This window comes from Pseudozyma hubeiensis, assembly GCF_000403515.1.
Source record: "Pseudozyma hubeiensis SY62 DNA, scaffold: PHS29, whole genome shotgun sequence".
NCBI classification, from domain to species: Eukaryota; Fungi; Basidiomycota; class Ustilaginomycetes; order Ustilaginales; family Ustilaginaceae; genus Pseudozyma; species Pseudozyma hubeiensis.
Genome location: NW_012133811.1, coordinates 24,919 through 49,476, shown reverse-complemented (window position 1 = coordinate 49,476; position 24,558 = coordinate 24,919). Strand labels below are relative to the sequence as shown.

The following is a 24,558-nucleotide window of genomic DNA, read 5'->3' as shown; positions in this document are numbered from 1 at the left end:
AGCGGTGTTGCCCGAAGCGAAGCCATGAGGCTCGCCTGTACCTCTTCGCTTGTCACGGATGTCGAAAAAGGTACACACATGGTGTACCAGCCTAGCTGACGGCGAATAGGGAGGGGAGGAAAACAAAAGGCCGCATTCATGCAGCAGTGCCTCGCTAAACGCGGCATCAAATTCTGGGGTCCTTCGCTGCAAAATCAAAAGGCCGAGCTCAATCGGCACACATCAGGCCGAGCCCACACGCTTTCAGCCACGCACCGTCCACAACAGCTCGGACGTCGATCAGATGGAATCAAACGCCGTGCTCAAAGCAAGGGAAAATCTGCGACGATACCGTCATGTGAGCACGTTGCAAAGTCGCCGTGGTCTCAGGTATGAAACCGATCTTTTAGTGCATGTCCGCCATGCCTTGACTCCGCGATTCTGGAAATACTAGTCGCGACCAAACGTGCTTCGCCCTCATGAAGTCCTTGCAACAGCTTCACGCTGCATCATGTTTGAGTGAGCATGCGACGATCTTCGCTGCTGGACTCGTTGCGATGCACGCCCTAACAAGCCGAGCTCGGGTCAACGAGGCTGCCAAAACGGTCCTTTCTGTCGATGGCTGCATCGTCGATCGTGATCTGCTTCTTTCCTACACCGTCGAGCTTCCTCTCAACCACTTCTCTGCGTGCTGACAAGCTGCGAACTTGGGCAGACGCGGTCCTTGCGCTGCCTTAGCCGAATATGTACGCCCGCGACGCCGACTTGCATTCCGGACTGGTGAAGCGTGCGTGCAGGATCGAGCGAGCTCGGCAAGGCACGGCTACGGTCACGCAGCAGACCCGTGGTGTGAAAGGCGGAAATCTGATTTTGGGACTCACAGAAATGCTTCACAAAAATCAGTCACAATAAAATGCCCCACCACAGTAGGCGGGTCGATGCAAGCCGAGCACGGGATCTTCTTTCGACGCCCAACCGCATGATGGGATCGCCTCTTCTGCTCATCGAGTCGCATCTCATGGGGAGCAAGAAGGCATGAAGCGCAGTCAGAGGCGGGCGTGGTCTCTTCCAACTACACTGTAAACCACGCAAGGCGGACATTGAAATGGATCGACCAAGCAGCAAAATTGGGTTTGCAGATGGGCCAGCCAGCGATCGAGACGATCAGGCGAATGCCCGGGACGAAACGATGGCATCTCTGCAGCAAGAAGCAGAACCGCAATAGATCAACACGCGGCATCTGCGACAGCATTCATACAGCTTTTCGGGGTGGGAATCGTCGTTGGTTGTCACCGTTTGCGACGACCCTCGGAGCGGAGTGGGAAAGGCGGAACCGGAAAGGGGAGTGCAGACTTCTTCTCGGCGTACGATGGCGGTTGAATGGCGATCTATCCCCGATCCACTAAAGCACGGCCAGGGAAACACGTGAATTCTTCCACCACTCTAGCGGGGAAGGTGCGGAGTGTAAAGACGTTTGTGGCTTGAAATCACGCGGCGGCCATGCATGCCGATCATGGTTGTGCATCTTGTTTTCACCTCGTGGCCTCGTGTCGGCATTTCAACTCATCGTGTTCAGGACATGTCGACCTTGCGCACCTTTCATGACGACGCAGAAACATTGGCCGACTTCCGGTCGCTTCGGCCTTCGTGCGAACAGTTCGAATCGCCATTTCACTTTGCCTTCGTGCTCAGGCCTTACAGCTCACATTGATCCCTTGAGTCCCGGCGATCCAGGTCTCTCAGCTAGGCGAGACCGAAGTTTGCTTCCGACTCCCGAAGCTGCGGTCAAGGACGGAAAAATGAAAAAAAGAGTTCTTGAGCCCACTAGTGCCAAATTTCGCCGTACAGAATCGTGTCACAGCCGAATCGGACCTTGAACGAGCGTGCGAATTTGCCCAGCGTCGTTCTCTCGCTTACGACGATGCTCCCACGGGTGGCACTCATTTTCCCGTTTATTCGCCGCACTGCCTCTGGAACGAAGGGCCAGTTTGGACCTGGACCCTGAACAGCACCCTCTGCGGCGACTTACCGCCTGAATACAGTCTCAGTACCCCATCTATGCGTGCAGCTCTCCACGAGACCAGACCACAACCCTAAGCGAGCACCGCCCCGCGAGCTTCGTTCAAATTAAATGTTTTCCCCTTCGCTGCATCCCCCACGCTCAACGTCCGAATGCACCGAACGATGGCCGCGAACTGCCCCCTCAAGCAAACGAAACGATACTTTCGTCAGTGGCTTTCGCACACAGGTCAGCTAAAGTACATGGACGGTCCATCAGGAACGCGAGCATGTTTCGGCTGCTAGGCGAGACGCACTGCCCGATAGAGTGCAGCACATAGCCATCCTCAGTCACCTCTTCCGGCACTTCGCGTGGCCTTTCGTGCTCCACCGGCGTCCTTCAGATGCCTGCGGCAAAGCAAAGTTGGGCCGCGGGCCCCAATCAAGGTCTGGAAATTGCTATGTCGAGCCGTCGACGGCTGCGCTTTTGCGCTGCTTGCTATTTTCTCGACGTAGTCTCGCCGGCAAAATGACGCGGATGGCTCTGCAGGATAAACTGGTTCGCTAGCGCCGTCCACGAGCAGACAAGTAAAGGCACGCTTCGACCCAGAAACACTGATCGGAACTCATTGCTTTTGCGTTTCGACAAAGGCATCTCAGATTCGATTTCTTTGCAGGACGAGCACGGCAAAGTGCGAGGGCCCGGGTTTCTGAAATTCTGTGGTCCATGGTTCGAGGCCGACAAACAAACCCTTAAAGTCATCGGCGACTAAGAGTTTGATCGTCGAATTAATCCGGCTCTGATGCTGGCCGCAGACGCGCAACGACGGGCCGGTACGCATTGCCAGATCGCACTGCAGCACGCTTCCACCTGAGACAGTAGTACTGCAGCAGGCCACCGTGCTAGGAAGCGTTCGAAATGCGAAAAAAGAGGCCCGCCTGAACCGCAGTCAGCACCTTGCCTAATCACGAACAGAAGAGACCACCACTGCAGGATTCGTCTCTTCCGATCGCCTTTTTCAGTTTATCAGCAGGCGGTTGCAGCTACAGTCAATCCGGACAAACAAGCAGAGCGCTGCTGCAGCAATACGTCGACCTCGGTGGAAGACAGCCGCCACTGTACGCAAAGAACGCGCTCGGATTCCGGAGGGGGTCCAGAGCGGCGCTTAGTTACGAACAGCGAGACGTGACACATCGGGATATGAAGCAGGTCTTGCTTAGTAGCTCGTTTGAACCGGCACAGGTAATTATTTGAAATTGTGGCCCGAGACAGACGGTTGGAGTGAACGGCAATTTCGCCGCACGCTTCCTGGGTGCAGCCTGTACCGCACAAAAACCGTCGCCCTGCGAGGACGATGGATGACTTATGGTACAGTACGTACGGTCTGCAAGACAGCGAGGGCAAGAAAGAAGAGGAAAGGTGCTCTGCCAAGCCGAATGCGAGAGCGTGGGAAATTTGGCTGCGAAACCGAATCTTGGCTCTAGGCCCATCATTCGAGTCAATTTTCCAGGGGGGCTTCTGCGACCATCTGCGACTGCTTTGCTCTGGACGCGAAGACGAACACGAGTCGCTGCGACTTCTCCTTCTTTGAGTCTTCGGCGTTGCCGGTGCCGTCCCGTCTCGACGCCATGCCAAGCAGGTCCCTTCTGAGGAAAGACGCAAAGCTCGGAAGTCGCAGTAGGCCAAGCATGACAAAACTGTCTGCCGATGCTGCAATCAATAGCAATGCACCGCGGGCTGCTGGTCGAGTGTCAGTTGCAGCATCGACTGCTAAGCCTCTCTGCCCGGGAGCGTCATTTGTGGTAGCGATGATGGTGGCGGCGGCGCTCCTCAGATGCGGCCACTGATCAAACACACAAAACAATGACGCTTGATCTGACACGCTTTGCAGACGCCACGTTCGGTGTTCACTCACAGCCACAACTCACACACAACCGAACCAATGAGGTGCCTGACGTTGGCAATCTCTACGAGCGAGACCAAAAAAAAAATCCCTTTTTGAGATTTGGGGAGAAAGTCCGAGAATCTGACATCGACATGCAGCAGCGGGGTGAGCGAGGAGGCTCCGTGTGGATTGAGCAGTGGAGGAGTCGCACGAGACAATTTCGCCGTCAGCTAGGCAATATGGCCGCAGCCTGCTTGCTGCCTTGAGTGAATTGCCACACTCAGCTGTGACGTTTTTGCGAGAGACCGTTTTCTTAGTGTGGAGTCAACTCTGTGCGTGGCTTGATGGGTACAGTTGAGCGTAAAGCGGCCAGGGTCCAGTTGATCTGCAATTCGCTGCTGCCGTCTACCATTTTCGTTGTCTCACATCGCGGACTCATAGCTCACCAACTCTCCGCACAGAGTCTTGAATGGCCAAAACGACCTCGACCCGTTTCCGAAAGCCAAGATCGCCACGGACTATTGCCGATCGAGGAAGGAACATCTTCGTCTTTGTTGAGGAGGCGATGGGCGCATCGATGGAGCGACTTTCGTGATCACGGCTCGCGTCATCTGGCCAGCAAAGAAGAGCGGGACCATCCGACTGTCACCGCTGCTTCAACACAGGTCGACTCCTTCGCGCACCGGGGTTGCTGCGGTCTCCTGCTCAGGCCCGTCTTCGATCCGATGCAGCTCTTCCCGTCGATTTGTCGCCGTTGATCCAGGGCACAGTTCAGCTATACCCTTTTCTTTACACAGAGAAAGAAGACACTGCATGCTACCTCCCGCTGTCGGACTGCGCTTTGTGCTGTAGCTACAGAAGCACACATCGGATGCTCCGTCGAGCTTAGGTCGGTCAACTTCGGAAAGTTCGGGGACATGCCGAACATCACATTCATTACGCCTCCGGGCAGACCCTCCGCCACCCGAGCACAAACCGGGCACAGCGCTCGAGGTGAGCACGTCGATGCGCTGGCTACCATACAGGTCGAGCCTCCGACGAGCGTACCGAGCCAATCCAACAGCGAAGCTGAGCCCGGCCCCGCTCAGATCGTGGAGCATGCGCCGCTCATTTTCAAGAAGCGCGTCGTGCACCAGCTCACTACGTCGCCCGAGCCAGCCATCGACTCCTTCGACCTTTCGCATTCCCATGTGCCACAAGAGGAAGTCGGCGTGCAGATCAGGCATGGCGGTGATGCCAAGCGGCCCTCGCTGCTGTCCTCGACAATGCTTGCATCTCCTGCTCAGCCACCGCGCAGCTCTTCTACTGCCAACCTCGGCATTTTGCGCAGAACCGAAACCGAAGACGCACGTCGGAGCTTGGACGGCATCTCGAAGGCGGCTGAGGACACGTTCGACAGCATCTCTCCGGCTGCACCTCGACCACGCTTGCATTTCGTAGAGCCGCAAAAGGAGATCATCCCACACAATCGCATCGCAACAGGGCAAGGCAATGCCACAGCATCGACCGTTCAACCTGTCTATCCTGTAACGGCAACACCGGCAGCAGATACGGCGGCAGCTGTACCGCCACAAACAACAACGTCAGACGAGCCTGCTCCCAGAAAGCGCAGCCTTGTCATTCAAGAGCATGCACATGTCATCGAACGCGCTGCAGAACGCGCTGCCAGGCAGGCCAGCAACCTCAGCTCCCAAGACCTCGAACAAAATGGTCACACGAGCGCAATGCCGAAGGCTCGACAACTCAGCGCATCGTCAGCAGGCGAAGAAACAGCATCGACCCGTTCCAGCTGGGCCCCGCGAAGCAATTCACGCAGTTCCAGCATCGGCACCTCGCCAGGCGTCGTCTCCGAGGACAACGATGATAATGAACCAGAGGCTTCCCTCGTCGGCTCGCCAAAGCCCTTCGAGCTACCACCGATAGTGCCGATCTTCAGCAATGCGACATCGAACGGGCAAGTCGAGTCTCGGCTTCCGTCTGCGCCTGCTTCCTCTTCGCGCAAGCTCACCTTCATCAGTCCGGCGCCGTCAAAACGACGAAGGTCTCCGAGCGCCAATCCTTTCTCGCCAACACGTCCTGCCCCGGATCGGAACACAGGTCACGGATCAAAGAACGCACGCGCTGTCAGCGACGGTGACGAGCAAGCACCAAGCGATGCGGCATCGCGTAGAGTCCTGGCATTTGCTGCATGTCCCAAGCCAGAGCGAGCAGTTCGACTCTCCCCAGCACATGCGATGAGGAAGCCAAAGAGCAAATTGTCGGCCAGCCCGGCACCCCATAAGCTTGCCTACTCTCAACGACTACGGGGAATTCGTGGAGCCGATCCCATCCGGTCGCCTGCACCGGAAAGGGAGAACGTCTCTTCCGATCAGGCCGCACTCTGGGATCAGCTCCGCGAAGATGTCTCCTCCCAGGGTTCCGGCTACAGCGAGGATGAGGAAGACGGCGACACCGACTCGAGCGACGATGACCAAGATGAAGGGCTCAGCGGCTCGGATTACTCTGACGTTCAGAGCGAGACACAATCGTTGCTGGATCAGAGCCAAGAGAGTGCAGCTTCCCTGAACGGGGGTGTTTCGCCATCATCAGAGGAGGAGGTTGAGCAATTGCGCCCAGAGACGTCAGATGTCGTCCCGCAGACCAGACGACCTTCCGACCGACATATATGGCGGCACGAAGCTCGGGCTGTACCCAGCGAATCTGAAACAGGCTCCAGCCATCTGGACTCGCGCAGACCTTCGAGCAGCTCTACGGGGTTGCAGAATGCCGCTCAGAACCCGAATTGGATCAGCTCCGGCTCTCCTTCACGCCCATCACAGCCGTCACAATCGCAGCAGACCTCTCCAATGTCGGGTCCGTCCAGCAGCTCTGCCCGCAAGCTCAAGCTCAAGGATTCGTTTTCGCATCCAATGTGCTTCCTTCCAGATGCATTTGAGGACTCTGCTCCCCCGACACCAACAGAGCCGGACTCTGACGCGTACGAGCCGCCGCAGCGATCGAATCTGCTACCAGGGTGGCTTTCCGAGGGCGGCAGTGCTACCAGCTCGCGTCGCGCCAGTTGGCAGCAGCAGCAGCAACAGCCGCCAGCCAGTCCTCGTATGCGTAGCGGCGACGAAGCCGGCATGGCGGTGCCCATCACATTGCCACCGTTCAGACGCTCGCGCGAACGGACAGCGACCTTCGGCGTGACGAGCGACGGGGAGCAGAACAGTCGGTCTCTTGGTGGCAATGCCGCGTTCATACGTGAGTCTGCGGGATTAGGCAAGAGTGTTGTGGGCGATGAAGAGCGCCGCGACGTACGAAGCGCCGGTGCATCTCCTTACGCGTCGCCCATGTCTCATGACCTTGGGATCAGCGTACCTATCAACGGTCGACCGTCTCAGCCCGTCTCTTGGCGACACTTGTCGAGTCAGCACATTCCCAAGCCGGATCGTTCGGCTTTCGGCGCTACCGCGTTGCGCCGAGCAAGCCATTCCACGGAGCCGAGAAAAGTCAGCTCGGCCGTCAGCAGTCCCATTGGCTCTTATTCGCATGCATATGCGTCTGGTAGACTCACACCGATGCTCCACGGCGCCGCAGGCTCGGAACGCCCCGTCCGGCCTCCCGCAGGCAAGCAGCGAGCCGTGTCCTCGTCGAGCCACATCCGCAGTCGACCGATCGTAGCGCAAAGTATGCACGACGATGTCGTGGTAGCCACATCGCCGCCGAGAGATGACGCGTCGACGCAGCTCAAGCACCATCTTGCACATTCGCCGCAGAGTCCCTCGGGCAGCACGACACCTGGCTGGATGTCGGATGGTCAGCTGCCGAGCCAGACTACGAGCAGGTATTGGACCGAGAGGCTGTCGTCGTTGGCTCAGACCATGTCGGAGGAGTTGACGATGGTCGGCAATGCTGTACTTGGAAAGGACGTTATGGGTGCGCAGGCTGGCGAGGGCGGAGAGGTGCACCGTCAGCCGACTTCAGTGCCGTTGGATGGTGCGGTCATTGTTACGGGTGAGGAGGTCGAAGGGCAGCACGCGAATCAGGCCGCGGCGCTGCCTCCCGTCACGGCAACCACGGCAGCGTATGCGCGACGCGGCTCTGCCAGCATTCCAGTGCCAACGAGACCGAACCCGGCAGCGGAAGCATGGTCTGGACAACGAGACGGTCAGACCCGACTGCCACAAAGATCTCGCTCGAGGCAACAGGGTGCACGTGATGCCACCCTAGATGCGGGCGGGAGGGACGGTGAAGGCTCGAGCACAGACGATACGAAACCATTCCAATTTGCGAAGAAGGAGATGGGAGAGGATGGATTGACCCGCTTGGTCGTCATTCATACTTCAGATACGACTCAGCTGCGCGAATGAGCGACGCTCGAGGCGATGACGAGGAGGACCCGTTGGGAACGCCAATATGCATGGTTGCTTTTGTTATTGTGTTACTTTAAGACGAAATCTTCTACAATGAGAGTTTGTCATAGCCTGATGGTGAGTTAGCTGAGGAAGAGGGCTGCTAGTCTCGGAGGTGGAGAGTGTCCTGCATCAGTTCGCCGTTCTTGCACGGCACCTTCGATCAGCCTACAACCACCTGCTTACCATCGACCTTGATTCCACCGACCACCCTCTCGTCTTCCGCAACCTCGATCCCCAAACCCTGTCGCAACTTATCCCTCCACTGCTCATCTCTTAGCTCCACCTCAAACTCGTCGTGCCCTGCCTGTCTGACCTGTCTACCGAACACTTCTGCGAAATGCTGCATGTACGCCTCAGCGATGCTCTCAACCTTTTCCTCTCTATCCACCTCTTGACCTTGCTTGTACGTGTTGTACTTTTCGAATGGACCGTTTGGATCGAGTCTGTCCTGCAAACAGGTCATGTTCCGACCTACGATTCCGCAAGCCACGATATGCTTAAACCCAGCCATGCTACGCTTCTCCACGTTGAGTGCGAAACCGTGACTGCTGATCCTATGTCTGACCTGGATACCGATGCTTGCGATTTTGTGATACTCGTCCGCCCATACCCCGGTATGATCGTCCGGCGGGGGCACCGTAGACACCGCCCTCGATTTCAGCAGACCGATAAGAGAGTCCTGGATTCGATCGACGTAACACCGACTCGCAAGATTCATAGATCCCAAATTCAAGATTGGATAACCGACCAATTGACCCGGTCCATGGTAAGTGATCTGACCACCACGCTTGGTCAGGTGGAAGTCGGCACCGAGGGATCGAAGATGGGAGGAAACGAGGTGGTTTTCGGAATCGTGCCGACGTCCTTCGGTGTATACGGGTCGATGTTGAAGGAGCAGAAGTGTGTCTTGGGATGCGAGAGAATGGAGGGTCGCTTCGGAGGTGGAAGGGGCGATGACGGTATGTCCGGACAGAGTGGATGCAGAGGAAGAGGTGGCGGAAGACAACGCGCGGAGGGCAGCACGTGCGTCGGAACGTTGCCTGACAAGGTGCTCTTGGAGAGCGAGACCAAGGTCGTAGGGTACAAATCCGGGTATGTAGATCGCTCGTACCGGGTCGAGGTGCGTGAAATCTTGGCGGGAAGCAGCTGAAGCCAAGTCGCATGCGGCAGGGTCGTTGGTGTTGTTGCGTGTTACGGCCGATGTCGAGAATGCTCTCGGGTTCGTAGCTGCAGAGCGAGCGGATGAGAGACGCGTGCGTTGCTGCTTTCTCGCGTGATTCATCGGACCTCTGCCTGTACTGCCAGGAGCAACCTTGTCCGACGAGGTGGGCCTCTTCGACACCACTGGGGTGAATCCGCGCCGCGACGGCGAAAGAGTAGGCGCCTTTGCATGAATCAACTTCCTCGACGTCGGAAGGTCATCTTGCCTCTCCTCGACCGCACCCAACATCTCGTCCTGTGCACCCAAGATGGAGCTCTTGACACGCTTCCACACCGATGCTTGGTACGATCTCTCCACGTCTTGCGGACTTTCCGTGTCTTGCCACCTCTCCGCGTCTTGCCAGCTCGCACTCTCTTGCAACCTCAACCAGCCCGGGGGAACAGCTCCTTCCTCTTGCGCACTCTGCAATTCCGCCGCGCAGACCCTGTTGAGCACCCTGACCAAATACTGCGTCTGACGAAGCGTCGATATTGGCTGAGCGCTGAACATCATTGTATCGCCACCGTTCGTCGAATCACCCACGACCCTTTGGATCGCTCGCGCCTGCTCATCGCCCTGCCGAGCTACACTCTTGAGCGTCGTGTCGAGGTTGAGTTTGCTAGCCGAGGCTTTGACCTCGCCTGACTCAGGCGACAGGGCAAGGGTATGACCGTGCGCGACGAGCGGATCCACGACAAAGGTGTAGGTGCTCTGTGAAGGGTTGACTCTCCACCGTTCGAAGAGGTTGAGGACGACGACGGCGGCGGGGTAGTCGCGTTCTGCCATCGCTGCTCTGAGCGCCGCATTGAGGGTACGGCGGCTTCGACATGCTGCGATGTTGTCGGTAGAAGTGACCACTTTGGCGTCGCCTACTTGGACGAGAGACTGGATGAGTGTACGCGATGACGGCAGATCTTTGAGCTTACTTGACGCTTGTGCGTTTGTGTGCTTGGCAGCAGATATCTGGATGGAAAAGAGCGCGTGGAGCAGTGCGGCATCGTGCAATTGACCAGCTTCGAGGATGCCACCCAGCTGTTTCTGTATAATCTTGTATGCACCAGCCACGTTTCCAACTCTGGCCTCAAAGCTGAGGATGAACGCTACGATGGCAATGTCGACGGGTACACGATCGGCGATCAAGAGGTTCATGGCATCTCGTATCTGACTTGAGGTCCTCTCAATCCTCGCCGTCGACAGGTGAGGTAGGTCTACCAATTTTCGGATGCCAGCCATGTATGTGAGGTAGGGCGCGGATTTGATGGGCGTTGGAAATTGTCGAGTTGCCTGTCTGTATCGATCCAACCAAATTCTAGCGCCTGGAAGATCGCCTGCGTCGACGCGAGCCTTGATGAGCGATTGCCAGAGCACTACATTGCTGCCCCAACCTGTCAAGTCAATGGATAGGTCCGCGTGCAGAACGGTGGGATCACGGGCTCCCTGTGCATTGGCCCATCGACGGAGCAGCGCTTCGCCCTCCTCGGGTTTTTGCGTGCGGCCGAATGCTCCGATGAAGCTCGAGAGGGCATGGTGATTGATGCGCCTGAGGTGAGCGGCTTGATCGTCTGCGCTTGCGGCAGGAGGAACAAGGTGTTGGAGGGCATTCGCTGTAGCATGGTACAGTTGGTCGGGATTAAGCAGATCCAAAAAACACGAGAGCATGGCCGAGATCATCTTTGCTGTGGGCTGAATGTTGCGTTGGAGACAGACATCGTAGATGGCAGCGATAGCGTAGGCGCATTGGATAGGAATGTCAAGTGACTTTGCTGCAATGGCAGGATCGAGACGGGCTGGTCTCCAGAGATCGGTATCGGTGGGTTTGGATAGTCTGGGAGCCGGGCGTGTGGTGGCGTGTTTTGCGCTCTGAATGCGCATGCCAAGGATGAAGTTTTCCATCTGGTCGGCGGTGAATGGTGTGCGACTCGAGTTGGCTACATCTTCGGTAAGGGCGGTCATTGCGGAAAGGATGCGATTGTCGCGGATGAGACGATTGATAAGATGCGCCCTGCTGTTGTACACCTTGCTGCCCGAGGCTTGGGAGAGCTGTCGGGTGCGTTTGGCGAGTGTTCGGCCGGACGAGTTGGACGGCTCGAACGGTTCACGAGCAGCGGGCAGGACTTGAAGATCTGCGGCTTTCCTTGGAGCAGGCGAAAACAGTTTGGAAGCGGATAGCAGCGGCTGCAATGCATTGTTGACAAGATTTTGAAAGGGAGTAGGCGGCGCTGATCTGATCGACTGTGCGTTAGGCGTAAGGCGCCGTGAAGAAGCAGCTGCGGCACTGCTTGTTCCCGCAGTAGCAGCGGTACCGACCCTGCTGAGGGTGGTGTGGCTGACCCTCATGCTGCCGAGGCTGCGAGAGAATACTGAGGATGATGGTTGCAGGAAGAACAGCTCTTCAACATTATTTCGCCGTCCAAAAAGCCGTTGCTCAGCCTCAGCCGTTTCAAGCCGGCCGGTAAGAAGAAAAGCGCTTTTCTGACAGAAATCTGCGGTAAATCGATGCACAAAAATGCACGAATTTCGCATTTTCAACGTCAAATTAGGCTCTGTCGATGTTGCTGTCTGTGCGCCCTCGGTGCTGCGTCCAACCTTCACACCACCATATACAATAATACTCCATCGCAAACATGGAGTCAAACAGCTTGCTCAACAGAATGGGAGCACAGGGCGGTGCGGAGAATGCTAGAGGTGGGCGTGGAGGAGGAGGTCGTGGCCGCGGCGGTCGGGGTCGAGGACGAGGTGGCGCCGGTGCTGGTGGCGGTCGAGGGCGCGGAAGGCCCCGTGTAGGCTTGGCAGGAGCATCTGCAACACAAGAGACACACTCCAGCACGGCCAACAGCAGTTTTGTCGCCACTCCTGACGACACACCTGCACCCTCTGGTACCAACACGCCCACCTGGACGCCCAAGCCAATCGCACCTGGCACGGATGCCGCCGCCTATCTGACGGAAAACAAGTTTGCGGACCTCAAAGGCTCCGTCGACGACCGCCTTCTTTCGGCCATCCCTTTCCCCACCATGTCGGCTGTCCAAGCCGCCACACTCTCCACCGCACTTTCGGGCAGGGATGTGCTGGCACAGGCAAAGACCGGTACGGGTAAAACGCTCGCTTTCCTCATCCCTTCCATCCAAAAGCTCTGCGCCCTACCCAAACCACCCCCGCAAACATCGATCTCTGTCCTAGTCCTCTCGCCCACACGTGAGCTGGCTCTGCAGATCGAAAAAGAGGCTCACATGCTGCTTGCCAACCTCCAAGGCACCTTTTCGGTCCAGCACGTCGTCGGAGGAACCAACATCGGTGCCGAACGCAAGCGACTTCAGCGCGACCGCAAAGACCTGCTCATCGCTACACCCGGTCGTCTGCTCGACCACCTCTCCAGCGATGCTCCTGGACTCGACCTGCGCAAGGCTTGCCAGAACCTTCGCGTCCTCGTCCTCGACGAAGCTGATCGAATGCTCGACATGGGTTTCCGAAACGAGCTGGAGAAGATCCTCAAGATGCTTCCCGATCCCGTCGCCAGTCAGAGACAGTCGCTCTTTTTCTCGGCCACCATCCCGAGCTTCGTTCACGAGGTCGCCAAACTTCGTCCCGACCACGCATTCATCTCGACGCTTACCGAGCAGGACAACAACACGCACGAGCACGTTCCTCAGGAATCGCTCATCTGCTCCCTTCGCGATTGCCTTCCACGTGCACTCCAGGTGGTGCTGACGGAGGCCATTCGTCATCCATCCGACCACAAGCTGCTCGTGTTCCTGCCTACGGCGAGATCGACCTCGTTGGCAGCTGCTGTCTTCACGCAATTGCGCAACCAGCGCGGTTCGGCGTACTCGAAGCTGGGTCCGATCTTCGAGATTCATTCGCGAAAGTCACAAGCGGTCAGGACAAAGACGATGGAAACGTTCCAGACGAGCACTTCGGGTATCTTGTTCTCTTCGGACGTCACTGCTCGAGGAATCGATATTCCCGGAATCTCGCTCGTGCTGCAACTCGGCTTGCCTAGCAGTCTGGAACAGTACGTCCACCGTCTCGGCCGTACCGCTCGAGCAGGTAAGCAGGGTCGTGGAGTCTTGATCCTCGCCGATTTCGAAGCGTTCTTCCTCAACCAATCCGACGTCAGGAAACTGCCCATCACCAAACTCGACGTCGCAGCCGTCGAGGCAGAATCCAAAGTCGCCCTACCCCAAGTGACGAACGATGTCGATGGTGCCATGCAATCCATCGATCCCACCACGAGGAGTCAGGCGTACCAAGCCCATCTAGGGTTCTACAAGGCCTACCTCAAACAGCTCAGGTGGAAACCGGAAGACTTGATCCAGAGTACCAACGAGTACGCTAGAGACATCTTGAGGTGGAACGAGAGTCAGGGTGGTGCCTGGGTCGGACCTCCGTTGCTGCAAAAGACCGTGTCGATGATGGGCTTGAAGGGCAAACCAGGACTTAATATTGTCAAGGAGTTGCCGGGCAAGTCGGGTGGTGGAGGCGGAAGAGGCGGTGGGGACAACGGTGGGCTCAAGAGGCAGAATGGGGCTCAGGGTGGGAGGTTTGCGAACAAGCGATAGATGTCGTATATTGTATGAATGGAAGTGTCTTGGGTCGAGTTCGTGCGTGAATTATGTTTGCGAATGTCGGTCTGAGAGCTGTGTGAGCCGGAAGATGCGCCGTCGACTCACCTTGAGAAAGAGGGATGACGTGCCGTGTGACCGGCTACGAACAACCATGGCTTGCCTATGTGCGGTCCGGCGACAATCCAATGACCGGCCCAACCGGATCGCTTGTGGCTCTCACCGTGAGAGCCCCTTCATCCATTCTATCAGCGAAACCTTGAGCTCGCAGACACCAGAGTTACGCCCACAGCACGACGACTTCGACAGAATCTTGCCTAGATATCCGTTGGTAGCTGTGTGGGAAACGTGTAGTCAGTTGTGGTCAACTCAAAAGACTCGTTGGACGAAGAGCAAATCGCTGAAATGAAGTGCATGAGATGAGATGTCTGTGCGAGTCGTCAAAGCTTTCTGCCACTTCGCGACGACGGTCCTCTGACACGGTGGGTCCTTCATCAGCAAACGCTTTCCCTCGAGCTGGATCAAAAGCAGCTGGTTAGGTTATAAAGCTTCACAGCGCCCGAAAACTACACCTCTTCCTTCGAGCAACACTATCTCGCTCACAAACACTCACTATCACTGAATGTAAGTTGTCCACAACCGCTCGTCTCCGTCGATAACGACACGTATTGACACACCTTTTTCCACCTCAATCTCCTCAGTCAACCATGCAATTCGCTCACTTGCTCAGCGTCCTCTCTCTCACCCTCACCCTTTCCCACCTCGCGGTCGCCACCGCCATCCCTCCAACCTCGTCTGGCTCTGACTCCAAGTTCGTCAAACGGGGCAACCATGTCCACTACCACAACGGCGGCTCGTCCTCCGGCGGTGGTGGCATGTTTGGCAACAGCAAAGGCTCGATGGCCAAGACCATCATCGGCGGCACCGCTCTAGCCGGAGGAGCTGGGTTCGCCGCTACGGCTGGCTCGATCGGTGCCCACCGGCTATTCGATCAGAAAGACGACGACCAGGAGGGAGGAGGTAGGAAAGGGGGAGCGCAGCAGGGTCAGACGGGAGCTGCGGGTTGGCAGCAGCAGATGCCTGGCCAGGACCAGGTGCAGGTGTATCCCAAGGGAGACAATAGGGCGCTTGGTGCTGGGACGGGCGGTGAGCGAATGAGGAAGTTGGTCGTGCCGGTGGCGCTGCTCATGTCGGATGGAAGTTATCGGGCGTTGAGCGAGGAGCAGCAGTATGAGTTGGAAGGTGGAGAGCGCGGGATGCAGGAGGAGCAGCAGGAGCCGCCAAGGTACTCGCCTCAGATGGGTGGCGCTGGTCAGGGTCAACCCGGTGCAGCTGGAGGTGGTGGGTTCGTGTTCCCTGACCAGGGCGCAAAGTAGAGACTCGCTGGTACGATGGCTGCTCTACTGTAAGCAATGGCTCGGCTGGTGACTTTCTGAGACCCTTGTGCTTGTCTCTAGGCTCGATTCGATGTCAATCACATTCCTCCACAACCCATTCTATCTATCCAACGATGTCTTGTGCTTCCCTTCGGCTGGAATCTGTGACTACAGTTTCAATCTATACCCCCTCGCACTCAACCACCTCGCCAACCCACAACACACCCCCACATACACCAACAACAACCCCACCGCCACCGCATCCCTCGTATACATCGTCTCGATCGTCAGATTCACCAACCCCGTCAGCACGTTTGCCGCCAAAAACACCGTCAACGAGTGTCTATTCAGATCCTCCAGTATCCGCGGCGTCATCGAATCCTCCCTCCCCTCTTGCTCTTCCACCGGCTGCAGCACCAACCCGTACACCACGACATACCCCAACAAGAACGACGTGTTGAACGCCACCACCCACAGCACGTACGGCAGATTCGCCAGCCTCCTACTCGTCCTCCACCCCACCACACTCGCCAACCCAAACCCGCTCCACTCTAGGATGGCTAGGCTTGCAAGTACCATCGCTAGTTTATCCGTTCTTGGTTTCGCCCGTCTGCGGCGAATCTTTCGATAGGCGAAATAGGGGTCTAGGGGTAGCACGTAGTGACCTAGATCGAGGCCGATGTAGAATATAGCGAGGTAACCTACGATGCTGGTCAGACCTTCTTTGTTGGCACTCCAGAGTGTATCTCGGTGCAACGTGTCGGATAACGCCCATTGCTCCCACGCCGTCGTCTTCAACAGGATCTGGTGCAGCAGTGATATCGCTATCCCGACAACGCTGAACCTCAGCCCACCAGCCCTCGCCATCATCCTCCCCACCGAACTAGCCAACGGCAGCACCGACAGCGTAAAGAAAAAGTTCCAATGAACACCATACTCACCCACATGCTCCACATACTCCACCCCCTTCACACTAACCACCCTCACCACCCCCAACGCCAACAGCGGTAGACACTTTCGAAAGTCACTCCACAGCTGTCGTCGTACCCCACGAAAGCGATTCTCAGGACTCTTGAGGAACGGCAGGGCGGAGATGATGCCGAGACTGAAGACGAACGAACCGACACCCATGTCCATCCAGCTGGTGCCCCAGGATTCGCACTTCGAGAGGAAGCGCGGGAAGACGGGGAAGTCAACGGCGAGGATGGAGATGATGGTGACGAGCATCATGTGCGCTCGGTAGACGGTGAGGAAGGGTCGCGGTCGGACGAAGAGGTTTCGCTCAAAGTGCGGGTGCGACTTGGTCGAGCTTGTTGAGGGTGGGTCGTGAAGGGTTGATTCGTCCGTAGCGGGAGAGGTGGAATGGTCGATCGACGGTGATGGATGTTTCCCCTTTCCCCAAGGATCCACTACGCTCCTAGCCAGCGGTGACATGGCAGACGAAGCCGATACGACGGATTGCGCATCGGATGCGTCTCTGGAATGCAGCAGTTGCAACGGCGAGGTTTTCAACGCTGTGAGCTCTGCTGGACGTCGTGTCGGCGATGGGAACGCCGAGGTAGTTGCTACGTCGGGCGATAGAAATGCCAGGTCACCACGAGAAGCTGCTGAGCTGGAAGTCGCTGATCCGAGGATCGGACTCTGCGGAGCGGTGCTCACCGAGGTATCGATGGATAGATCGAGGTCAGAGTGGTAGGAGGAGGAGCCGGGACCGGAGTAGAAGTTGGGTGGGGCGGCTGAGGCGTGTGCTGCATCAGCGGCCGAGTCGATCGAGACTCGAAATGGTGGCTCAGGTTCTGCTGTGGCTGAAGGGGCCAAGGACGATGTTGTTGCGTGTATGCCGGTGTCGACAACTAGGTCGTCTTGATCCTCGTCGTCAGAGAACTTTTTCGACCAATGTCGTTTGTCCTTGCTGTCGTTCTTGCCTTTCGTCTTTGACGGCAGTGATGCACCGCTACGAAGCAGGCACACCAGTATCGCGATCAACACACCGTTCGTTGCCAGCAGATGCGTAGCAAATACTGTATGTGAGGCCACCGCCGGCACGATGAGAACGAGAAACTCGAGCTGCCAGTCGCTGAACTTGTCCATGATAGCCGTCACATGTGACCAGGGTGAGCTATCATTCGGTCGCCATCGTCGATCCTTACGAACAAAACGTATACGTTTAGCGCTGAGTACAGCCCATATCGCGTAGGTCAGAAGCATCACGAGCCCGAGCGTGTTGACGACGTGGATCGAGCTCCCGGTCTGATCGGCGATCCATGCTTCCTTGAGCTGCTTGTAGGAGCTTGCATCGCGATGCAGCGCAGGCAAGGAAGCGGAGGCGCTGTGTGTCAAGAGTGGCGGGTCGTCACTGCTGCGATGGTCGGAGTGATGTGGGAGATTGTGATGGCGGTGTACAGCATCGATGACGGCAAGAGGCTCGTTGGTGCCTGGCGGGCCGAGTGGACGATCCATGTTCTTGGCGACGTCGACCTTCCAGCTCAGGCCTGCAGCATCAGAGCATTCTCGTATATGCAAATATGAGGAAATGTCGCAGGGACAGTTGGCGTGAGTGTCGATGATCGCAAGAGGTCAAGAAAGGAACGGCGAAGTTGTTCTTTGTACGACACTCGAGCGAGACTCGTGTTGGTTTCTAGAATTTCATGCAAGCCCACGGCTAAATTTGGTCGTTGGTCGCCGGTTTATAGGATGACAGGCGCTGCAACTGCAGAATTCTTTGGGCACGGTCCCTCCACATGCGACTGGTTTGCGTGTCACAAGCTTGGCTCCTTTCCTTTCTACACTCACCTTGCCATCCACTCATCAGCATGTCCGCTTCGCCGGAACCATATCTACTGGCATCGACCATTCTCACCCCGGAAGAACTACCCAAACTCGCCCTCGTCACCTACGATCCCTCAGCATCTCACAACGATGACGCAAGTGGCAGCCAATCACCAACACCACCACCCCACACGCAGCGCATCTTTGTCATTGTCTCCAATGTCTCCTTCGGTGTAGAGCAGTCGTGCGTGCTCGTCATCAAGCCACGCCGAAAGGATCCAACCACGGCAGTCCTGCTTGAAGCGATACCCATCCTGCCAGATCTCAAGATCGAAATTGAACCGCAGCAGGGGTTGACCGCATCCGCGGCTACTCCTCGCAATCATCCTCCAGCAGCGACGACGTTGGGACTGTCGAGCTTGCCGCAGACTTTGCCGACGATACATGCGCTGTTGGAAAGTGTGGTGCCGGATCTGTTCGATAGCAAGGCGGTGGATAGCTCGAATGCTGCGTTGAAGCTGACGCTTTCGCATGGTAGCCAGGCTGCGTCGGGTATGACGAGCGATGCCAGGGGGTTGAAGGATTTCCTGAGCGTGTTGAAGGATCTGCTCAAGGTGGCGCAGGAGCATTCGTTCGAGGAGGACAAGACGCATGGGTGGATGAAGGCGTATACGGAAGAGCTCTCTCACCATTCCGCATCGCATGTGGGCGCAGCATCGCAACTCGACACACCTATCTTTTCACGCTTCACAAACAGCGCTTTCCTCCCCAGCAACGCTGCAGCACACATCGCACGTCCCGCATCTCCAACCGCCTCCGACATCCGCATCTCCGTAGGCACGTTCAACGTCAACAGCCACCTCCCTCCGGACGACATCCCCACCATCATCGGTCTCAAGAAATGGATCAAAGCGGAACAGGATCCCGACCTCATCGTCCTAGGTTTTCAGGAAGTGGACAACTCCAGCGGAGCGTACCTCTACCACTCCCCCGCCAAGGAGGATGCGTGGGTGCGTGCGATCACGAGGGCGCTGGGAAGACGCAGCGAAAAGTACTGCAAGTTGGCGTCGAAGCAGTTGGTCGGGTTGATGGTGTTGGTGTTTGCAAGGGAAGGGTTGGAGGTGGACGAGGTGGCGACGGCGAGCGTCGGGGTGGGGTTGGGTGGGTTTGTGGCGAACAAGGGGGCGGTGGCGGTGAGGATGGGGGTGGGGGAGAGGACGATTTGTTTTGTGAACTCGCATCTGTCGGCGATGGAGGGATTGCAGGCGATGGAGAGGAGGTGTTGGGATTGGAGCGAGGTGTACAAGAGGTTGCGGTTTAGGTTGGAGAGGGACAAGGTGGATTTCTGGGAGACACCCAAAGGGGAGGGGGAGAATCGGTTCAAGACGCAGCAGGATATGAAGGACGAGGTGATGGATGCGGAGGGGAGTGGTGACAGAGGCTTGATGGAAAAGGATGATAGCAATCCAGTCGGTGAGGAGGTTCCGAAACCTTTCACCATCTCAGCGACTGACCCCGACAATCAACCAGCAGCCCCTCCCGGCATCACCGACGAGCTCACCTCCGCCGCCTCCCTCGACATCACCTCCGACTTCATCCCCCCCTCCCATCCTCCACCTTTCTCCACCACCTCCACCTCTCCACCCTACGTCGAGCAGTCCATTACCGACCACGACATCATCATCCACTTTGGCGACCTCAACTTCCGGCTCGACCTCTCGCACTCGGAAGCGCACCGTCTCATCCGTCAGAACGATCTCGCTACGCTCTACCGGTACGATCAGCTGGAATCTCTGCGGACGTCCGGATCGCTGTTCGACGACTTCCACGAGGGCAGGACGGCGGCGTTTGCACCTACGTACAAGTTCGACAGGGGCACGGATGTGTACGATACGAGCGAGAAGATGCGGGTTCCGGCGTGGACGGATAGGGTGTTGTGGTGTGTGACGCGCGAGTGGGAGGAGGATGAGGTGGCGAAGGAGTCGATGACGCGGGAGGAGGGGGAGAGGGAGAGGAGGCAGGGGGTGGTGTTGCAGGAGTATGCGAGCGTGACGGATCTCAAGTTTAGCGATCATAGGGCGGTGCGTGCTACGTTCATCGTTAGGATCAGGTGAAGCATCGGATACTGCTATTTGTATCATCCATACCATGCAATACTAGAACATCGTCCAAGGGCTATCTACACTTGCACCGCTCACAACCCCAAACTCCTCAGAACCCCCAACCAACCCCTCCCACCCCACTTGACCCACTCGCCTCCACCCCTCACGACCCCCTCCACCGCATTCACCAGTCCATCCTCCCTTGCCCGCACGACCCTCCACAGCACACCCCTCGTTTCGTCCCACCCACCGCTCCCACTGGCAGCATGCAGGATCGCCACAGTGTACGCCGCACCCAGCCTGACACGCACAGCGTACCAGTCCGGACCGTCTGGATCGCTCCACCCTGTCATCGCTTGTGCTGCGGGGTGTGTGAGCGCCTGATCGACGAACGCCGAGGTGAGGGTGAGCAGGGGCAGCGGGGTGGGGAGGTTCGGGAGGAGCGTTTGGTGCGGAAATGCCGAGTGCAGAGAGGATGTTGTAGGAGAGAGCGTGGAGAGGGAGGTGAGCGCGGGGAGGAGGTGCGTGCGGATAGAGTGAAAGTGCTGCAGACGGGATTCGAGGAGTGTGGTGACGTTGTGAAGCGCGGTCTTGGATTCGCTGGGTGACAAGGGGGTCATACGAACCGGTCGAGCGGCGGGAGTGTCGGGATCTTGGCCATCGCGTACGAGCTGAAGAAGCGTAGCGATGGGCATGGAATGAACGACGGAGATGTCGCAGAGGTTGCTCCATGCGGTGAAGAGCTGGGTTTCGAAGTGTGAATCCGGACCGGGAAAGAGCGTTTCGATGGTCCGAATGCTGCGAGCCGGGTCTGAGGAGGAGGAGGATGCGAAATAGGCTTGCTTGGTGAAGCCGTATTGTGGGATGTGTGGGATCGAATCCAGAAGCAGCAGCATGCTTGCACTTGGAAGGGTCTTGGATGTGTGCTGCGATGTGCTCTGATCAGAGGCGTGAGGGGTGTTGGATGTGCTGGCTTGCGACGGGTCGAGAGTGCGGGCGGTGGACGTCAAAGTCCGAGGTAACCGTGGTCGAGCTTGAGCAATTGCAATTCTGCCAGATCGTGCGAGCCGGGCTGTTCGAACCATAGCCCCAAAAGGGCGTGGAACGGATATTGCTGACATTGTGTCGCTTCTGTCAAAGCCTTGCGATGTTATCAACCGATGATGATGGTTCGGAAGAAGCAAACGAAGTAGTTGGGTTTCTTCTCGTGTCTTGCGGGCGTGGACCCTTTCCGCGCACCAAAAATTCAAAGTGGAGGCTTTGCAGCTCAATTCTTGCTCGCCAACCCCATCTCAGCTCGCCTCGTCCTCATGAGATCGTCCTCCCTAGCCCTCATAGTCTCAGCTTCTCTCACACACACCGCACCAGCACCAGCCATATCGATCGCATGAGCACGCCCAAGTTCAACAGCAACGTACTGACCTTGAAACGTCTGTCTACACACCGTACAGCACGCTCTTGTAATCGCGCAGGATCACACCCACACTCTCCGGGCCCGACAAGCCCACCTCGCTCGCCACGGCCGAAATAAACCTAGGCGGAGTCACATCGTACAGCAGATTGATGACGGCCAAGTTGGGCGAAGCCTGCCACTCTGCAGCATCGATCAGCCCACCACCTGCTGCGCGCTTGTTCGCCTCTCCACCATCTTGGTCCGCTTCTCCGCCGTCCAAGTTCTGCTCCGATGAAGGCAGCAGAAGATCGAGCGGATTGCCAGCTTCGTTCTGAACGAAAGAATCCAGCTGTACGCGTTCGGAGAACTTGTACGTTTCGCAGCACACGATGACGGGGATGCCCTTTTCCTTTGCCATCATAGCGCAGGTGGCTGTTCCTGCACGAGAGTAGAGTGCGCCATTGGCGAGCAACGCCGATGTACCCAACAGCAAGATGTCCGCACGCGGCATGAGCGAGGACACGCTAGAGATGAGACCGTAGGTGCACGGGATACCTGCAGCCAGCAACACCGAGAGCAACGCCCTGCCCTCCAACAGCGGTCTCGTATCCACGACGATGACCTCGAATCGCGTGCCACGCTGCCAAGCAGCCAGCAGCGTACCTTCAACAACCGACGATCGGGCAAACGTCATGACGACATCTCCGTCCTTGATCTTGTTGCCCGCCTGGGTGCGGATGATCTTGGAAGCGTAGACGATGCGATCGCGGATAAAGTGGTCGATTCGCTCCAGAAGATGTTCCTTCGCTTCGTCTTCGGTGAGGTCGGCGCAAACGACCGAGATCTCGTACTTGAGGTATCGCACCGCTACACCTTGGGAAGTGCCCATAGCACGTGCATCGACGAGATGTCCGACCTGAGCAGAGACGGTCTTGAGGAGGTCGCGGTTGAGCATCTCGCCTCGAGGCGTGGTGTAGTCGCGAATGACGTCAGCCATCGCACGGAGGAGGGCGATGGCGCGTGTGTCGGCGCCGATGAGCTTGTACTGGGCGAGCTGGGATGAGAGTCGCAGGATGGAAGGGTGGATGTTGGAACGGAACGAGGCAGAGACTTGAGCTGCAATGTGTGCATTGTGCGGTTTCCCGGACGAGACGTTGCCGAAGAGCGCGACGCTGGGATGCTGTGGGATGGATTTGGCGGAGGGCTCGTTGTCGTGTCCAGCACCTCTTCTCGCGCCGGAACTGGAAGCTGTAGCTGCCATGGAGGTGCCTGCTGCTCCACTTGCCAAGGCTCCAGCGCCTGGTCCTGGATTACTACCACCAAGACCAGCGGTGGAGCCGCCTAGCCTTGCATTACCTCCTGGGTTATTGGCAGAGGAGGATCCGGGTCGTCTGCCTTCGCGACTGCCCTGCTGGCTTCGATCCGCTGCACCTCCTCGCTGAGCGGCGTTGGGTGCAGGGAGCCCTCGCTGCGGGGTCGACATGTCACCAGGGGCTCGTTCTGCCACCTTGGCGGCTCGTCTCGCAGCTTTGAGCTCCTTTGCCGACTTTTTGTCGTTTGCAGCTGGTTGCGGCTTCGTTGATGGAGCTGAGGCTGAGGATGATGAAGATGCAGCTGCTGCGACAGGCGGAGCTGTGCTGGGCCCTGCAGCCGAGCTGGGTCTTGAGGTCGATGCTGGTGCCGCGTCCGACATGATGGGTGACTCGACTCGATGAGGAAGATGGTCGATGGTGGAAATGTGGAAGAAAGTGCAACAGTGGACAGCTCAGTTGAGAAAAAGTGCATGTCTTCTTCAACCGTGGGTGCTGCACAAGTCGGACCCGTGGTCGAAATTCTGGTGTAAACTGTTACACCTTTGTTTCTGCTATTCAACGTGACTCGAATTCTTTTTTTATTGTTGGAAGAGCGAACGCTAACAAGGTACAGGAAAAACCTGTGGCTGCGGTTGATTTTCGGCTGAGTGGCTGATGTTTCGTTGGAATTGGGCGTTGGTTCGGCTTTGCTGGGAACGGTTGTTCGGAAACGCACCTCGCTTGCCAGCTTGTGCTGCTCGCTAGCTTAGAGGCTCTCTGCAGCTCTTTTCGCATCGGCGCCTCCTCTGTTCAGCCAGTGACAAAGCACAACAATGATGATAATTTAAGCTTTCACCTTTTTTGCTTCTGCATGGCTTGGCGAGGGTGGGATGCATAAGGTTGAGACAAAATCTTGCACCGCCACTACTGGCGGCAAGGAAAGCAAGGGCGGCTTTGAGCGTCTCTCCCTTTTCTCACGCCTCGCACAATTGCGCATTTTCGTCTGCAGCCCCGCTGGCTTCCCCCGTCATTGTCCGCTTGACACACTCCGTCGGGCGCAAGTTGCTGCCCGCTGTAGATGCATGCGATGGGGTGTGTCCATTTAGGCGTCAAGGCAAGTCATTGTTTTGTGCGCACGATGGTCGTATTCGCTGCCCGCTGCGCACTGGGGGTCAAAGCTGCGTAGACAATGAACAGCAGCCGATCTTGACGAAACTCTTGTCATCGTGCTGAAGCTGGAGTGGGACATGGAAAGAAGGCTAAGGATCGACAAGAACGTAGCGACTTGTAACGGTCCAGCTATCATAGTCGTAAAAGCATCTTTGTAAGACAGCTTACCCGTAGCGGGTTCTCCTTGCAGCTATGAGATCTTTGCTTCTTGTTCAGACAGTCCTTGCTGTCGACAAAGAGCTTCCTAGCACGCCAGCATCCCGAAGCTACCCCTTGTGAACACAGGAAAGGAATGCAAGGGGTTTGGAGTATAATGATGAATTCCTATTTTGTTCCTGCCTCACGACTCGGCTCTTCCAAAGCGATGGAAAAGGCACCGCGTGGTGCAGCGGAGCTGCGAAACCCGCGCTTCCCGAGCCCCTTGCTTCACTTT

The 24,558-nt window shown here is 57.2% G+C and overlaps 12 protein-coding genes across 12 annotated transcripts; 7 read left to right on the top strand and 5 right to left on the bottom strand.

Moving 5' to 3' along the window:
- Positions 1-283: 283 nt before the first annotated feature.
- PHSY_002866 (hypothetical protein) lies at positions 284-1,984 on the top strand (the record flags this gene model as incomplete). Its single annotated transcript, XM_012333488.1, has 2 exons — positions 284-369; positions 1,828-1,984. The coding sequence occupies 2 exons, from the start codon at positions 284-286 to the stop codon at positions 1,982-1,984; spliced, it is 243 nt and encodes an 80-aa protein (XP_012188878.1).
- A 167-nt stretch (positions 1,985-2,151) lies between these two features.
- On the top strand, positions 2,152-2,545 carry PHSY_002865 (hypothetical protein; the record flags this gene model as incomplete). The annotated part of the gene is made up of 2 exons (XM_012333487.1): positions 2,152-2,227; positions 2,382-2,545. 2 exons carry the CDS (start codon positions 2,152-2,154, stop codon positions 2,543-2,545), a joined length of 240 nt encoding a protein of 79 aa, XP_012188877.1.
- A 931-nt stretch (positions 2,546-3,476) lies between these two features.
- PHSY_002864 (hypothetical protein) lies at positions 3,477-5,053 on the bottom strand (the record flags this gene model as incomplete). Its single annotated transcript, XM_012333486.1, has 2 exons — positions 3,477-3,821; positions 4,547-5,053. The coding sequence occupies 2 exons, from the start codon at positions 5,051-5,053 to the stop codon at positions 3,477-3,479; spliced, it is 852 nt and encodes a 283-aa protein (XP_012188876.1).
- Positions 5,054-5,128: 75 nt separating this feature from the next.
- PHSY_002863 (hypothetical protein) lies at positions 5,129-8,215 on the top strand (the record flags this gene model as incomplete). The annotated part of the gene is made up of 1 exon (XM_012333485.1): positions 5,129-8,215. The coding sequence occupies one exon, from the start codon at positions 5,129-5,131 to the stop codon at positions 8,213-8,215; it is 3,087 nt and encodes a 1,028-aa protein (XP_012188875.1).
- Positions 8,216-8,420: 205 nt separating this feature from the next.
- On the bottom strand, positions 8,421-11,984 carry PHSY_002862 (hypothetical protein; the record flags this gene model as incomplete). The annotated part of the gene is made up of 1 exon (XM_012333484.1): positions 8,421-11,984. One exon carries the CDS (start codon positions 11,982-11,984, stop codon positions 8,421-8,423), a length of 3,564 nt encoding a protein of 1,187 aa, XP_012188874.1.
- Positions 11,985-12,112: 128 nt separating this feature from the next.
- Positions 12,113-14,020, top strand: PHSY_002861 (hypothetical protein; the record flags this gene model as incomplete). Its single annotated transcript, XM_012333483.1, has 1 exon — positions 12,113-14,020. One exon carries the CDS (start codon positions 12,113-12,115, stop codon positions 14,018-14,020), a length of 1,908 nt encoding a protein of 635 aa, XP_012188873.1.
- Positions 14,021-14,114: 94 nt separating this feature from the next.
- PHSY_002860 (hypothetical protein) lies at positions 14,115-14,432 on the top strand (the record flags this gene model as incomplete). The annotated part of the gene is made up of 1 exon (XM_012333482.1): positions 14,115-14,432. One exon carries the CDS (start codon positions 14,115-14,117, stop codon positions 14,430-14,432), a length of 318 nt encoding a protein of 105 aa, XP_012188872.1.
- A 298-nt stretch (positions 14,433-14,730) lies between these two features.
- PHSY_002859 (hypothetical protein) lies at positions 14,731-15,399 on the top strand (the record flags this gene model as incomplete). Its single annotated transcript, XM_012333481.1, has 1 exon — positions 14,731-15,399. The coding sequence occupies one exon, from the start codon at positions 14,731-14,733 to the stop codon at positions 15,397-15,399; it is 669 nt and encodes a 222-aa protein (XP_012188871.1).
- A 168-nt stretch (positions 15,400-15,567) lies between these two features.
- On the bottom strand, positions 15,568-17,859 carry PHSY_002858 (GPI-anchored wall transfer protein 1; the record flags this gene model as incomplete). Its single annotated transcript, XM_012333480.1, has 1 exon — positions 15,568-17,859. The coding sequence occupies one exon, from the start codon at positions 17,857-17,859 to the stop codon at positions 15,568-15,570; it is 2,292 nt and encodes a 763-aa protein (XP_012188870.1).
- A 353-nt stretch (positions 17,860-18,212) lies between these two features.
- PHSY_002857 (endonuclease/exonuclease/phosphatase) lies at positions 18,213-20,282 on the top strand (the record flags this gene model as incomplete). The annotated part of the gene is made up of 1 exon (XM_012333479.1): positions 18,213-20,282. The coding sequence occupies one exon, from the start codon at positions 18,213-18,215 to the stop codon at positions 20,280-20,282; it is 2,070 nt and encodes a 689-aa protein (XP_012188869.1).
- Positions 20,283-20,362: 80 nt separating this feature from the next.
- On the bottom strand, positions 20,363-21,355 carry PHSY_002856 (hypothetical protein; the record flags this gene model as incomplete). The annotated part of the gene is made up of 1 exon (XM_012333478.1): positions 20,363-21,355. The coding sequence occupies one exon, from the start codon at positions 21,353-21,355 to the stop codon at positions 20,363-20,365; it is 993 nt and encodes a 330-aa protein (XP_012188868.1).
- Positions 21,356-21,706: 351 nt separating this feature from the next.
- Positions 21,707-23,356, bottom strand: PHSY_002855 (initiation factor; the record flags this gene model as incomplete). Its single annotated transcript, XM_012333477.1, has 1 exon — positions 21,707-23,356. The coding sequence occupies one exon, from the start codon at positions 23,354-23,356 to the stop codon at positions 21,707-21,709; it is 1,650 nt and encodes a 549-aa protein (XP_012188867.1).
- Between the last annotated feature and the right edge of the window lie 1,202 nt (positions 23,357-24,558).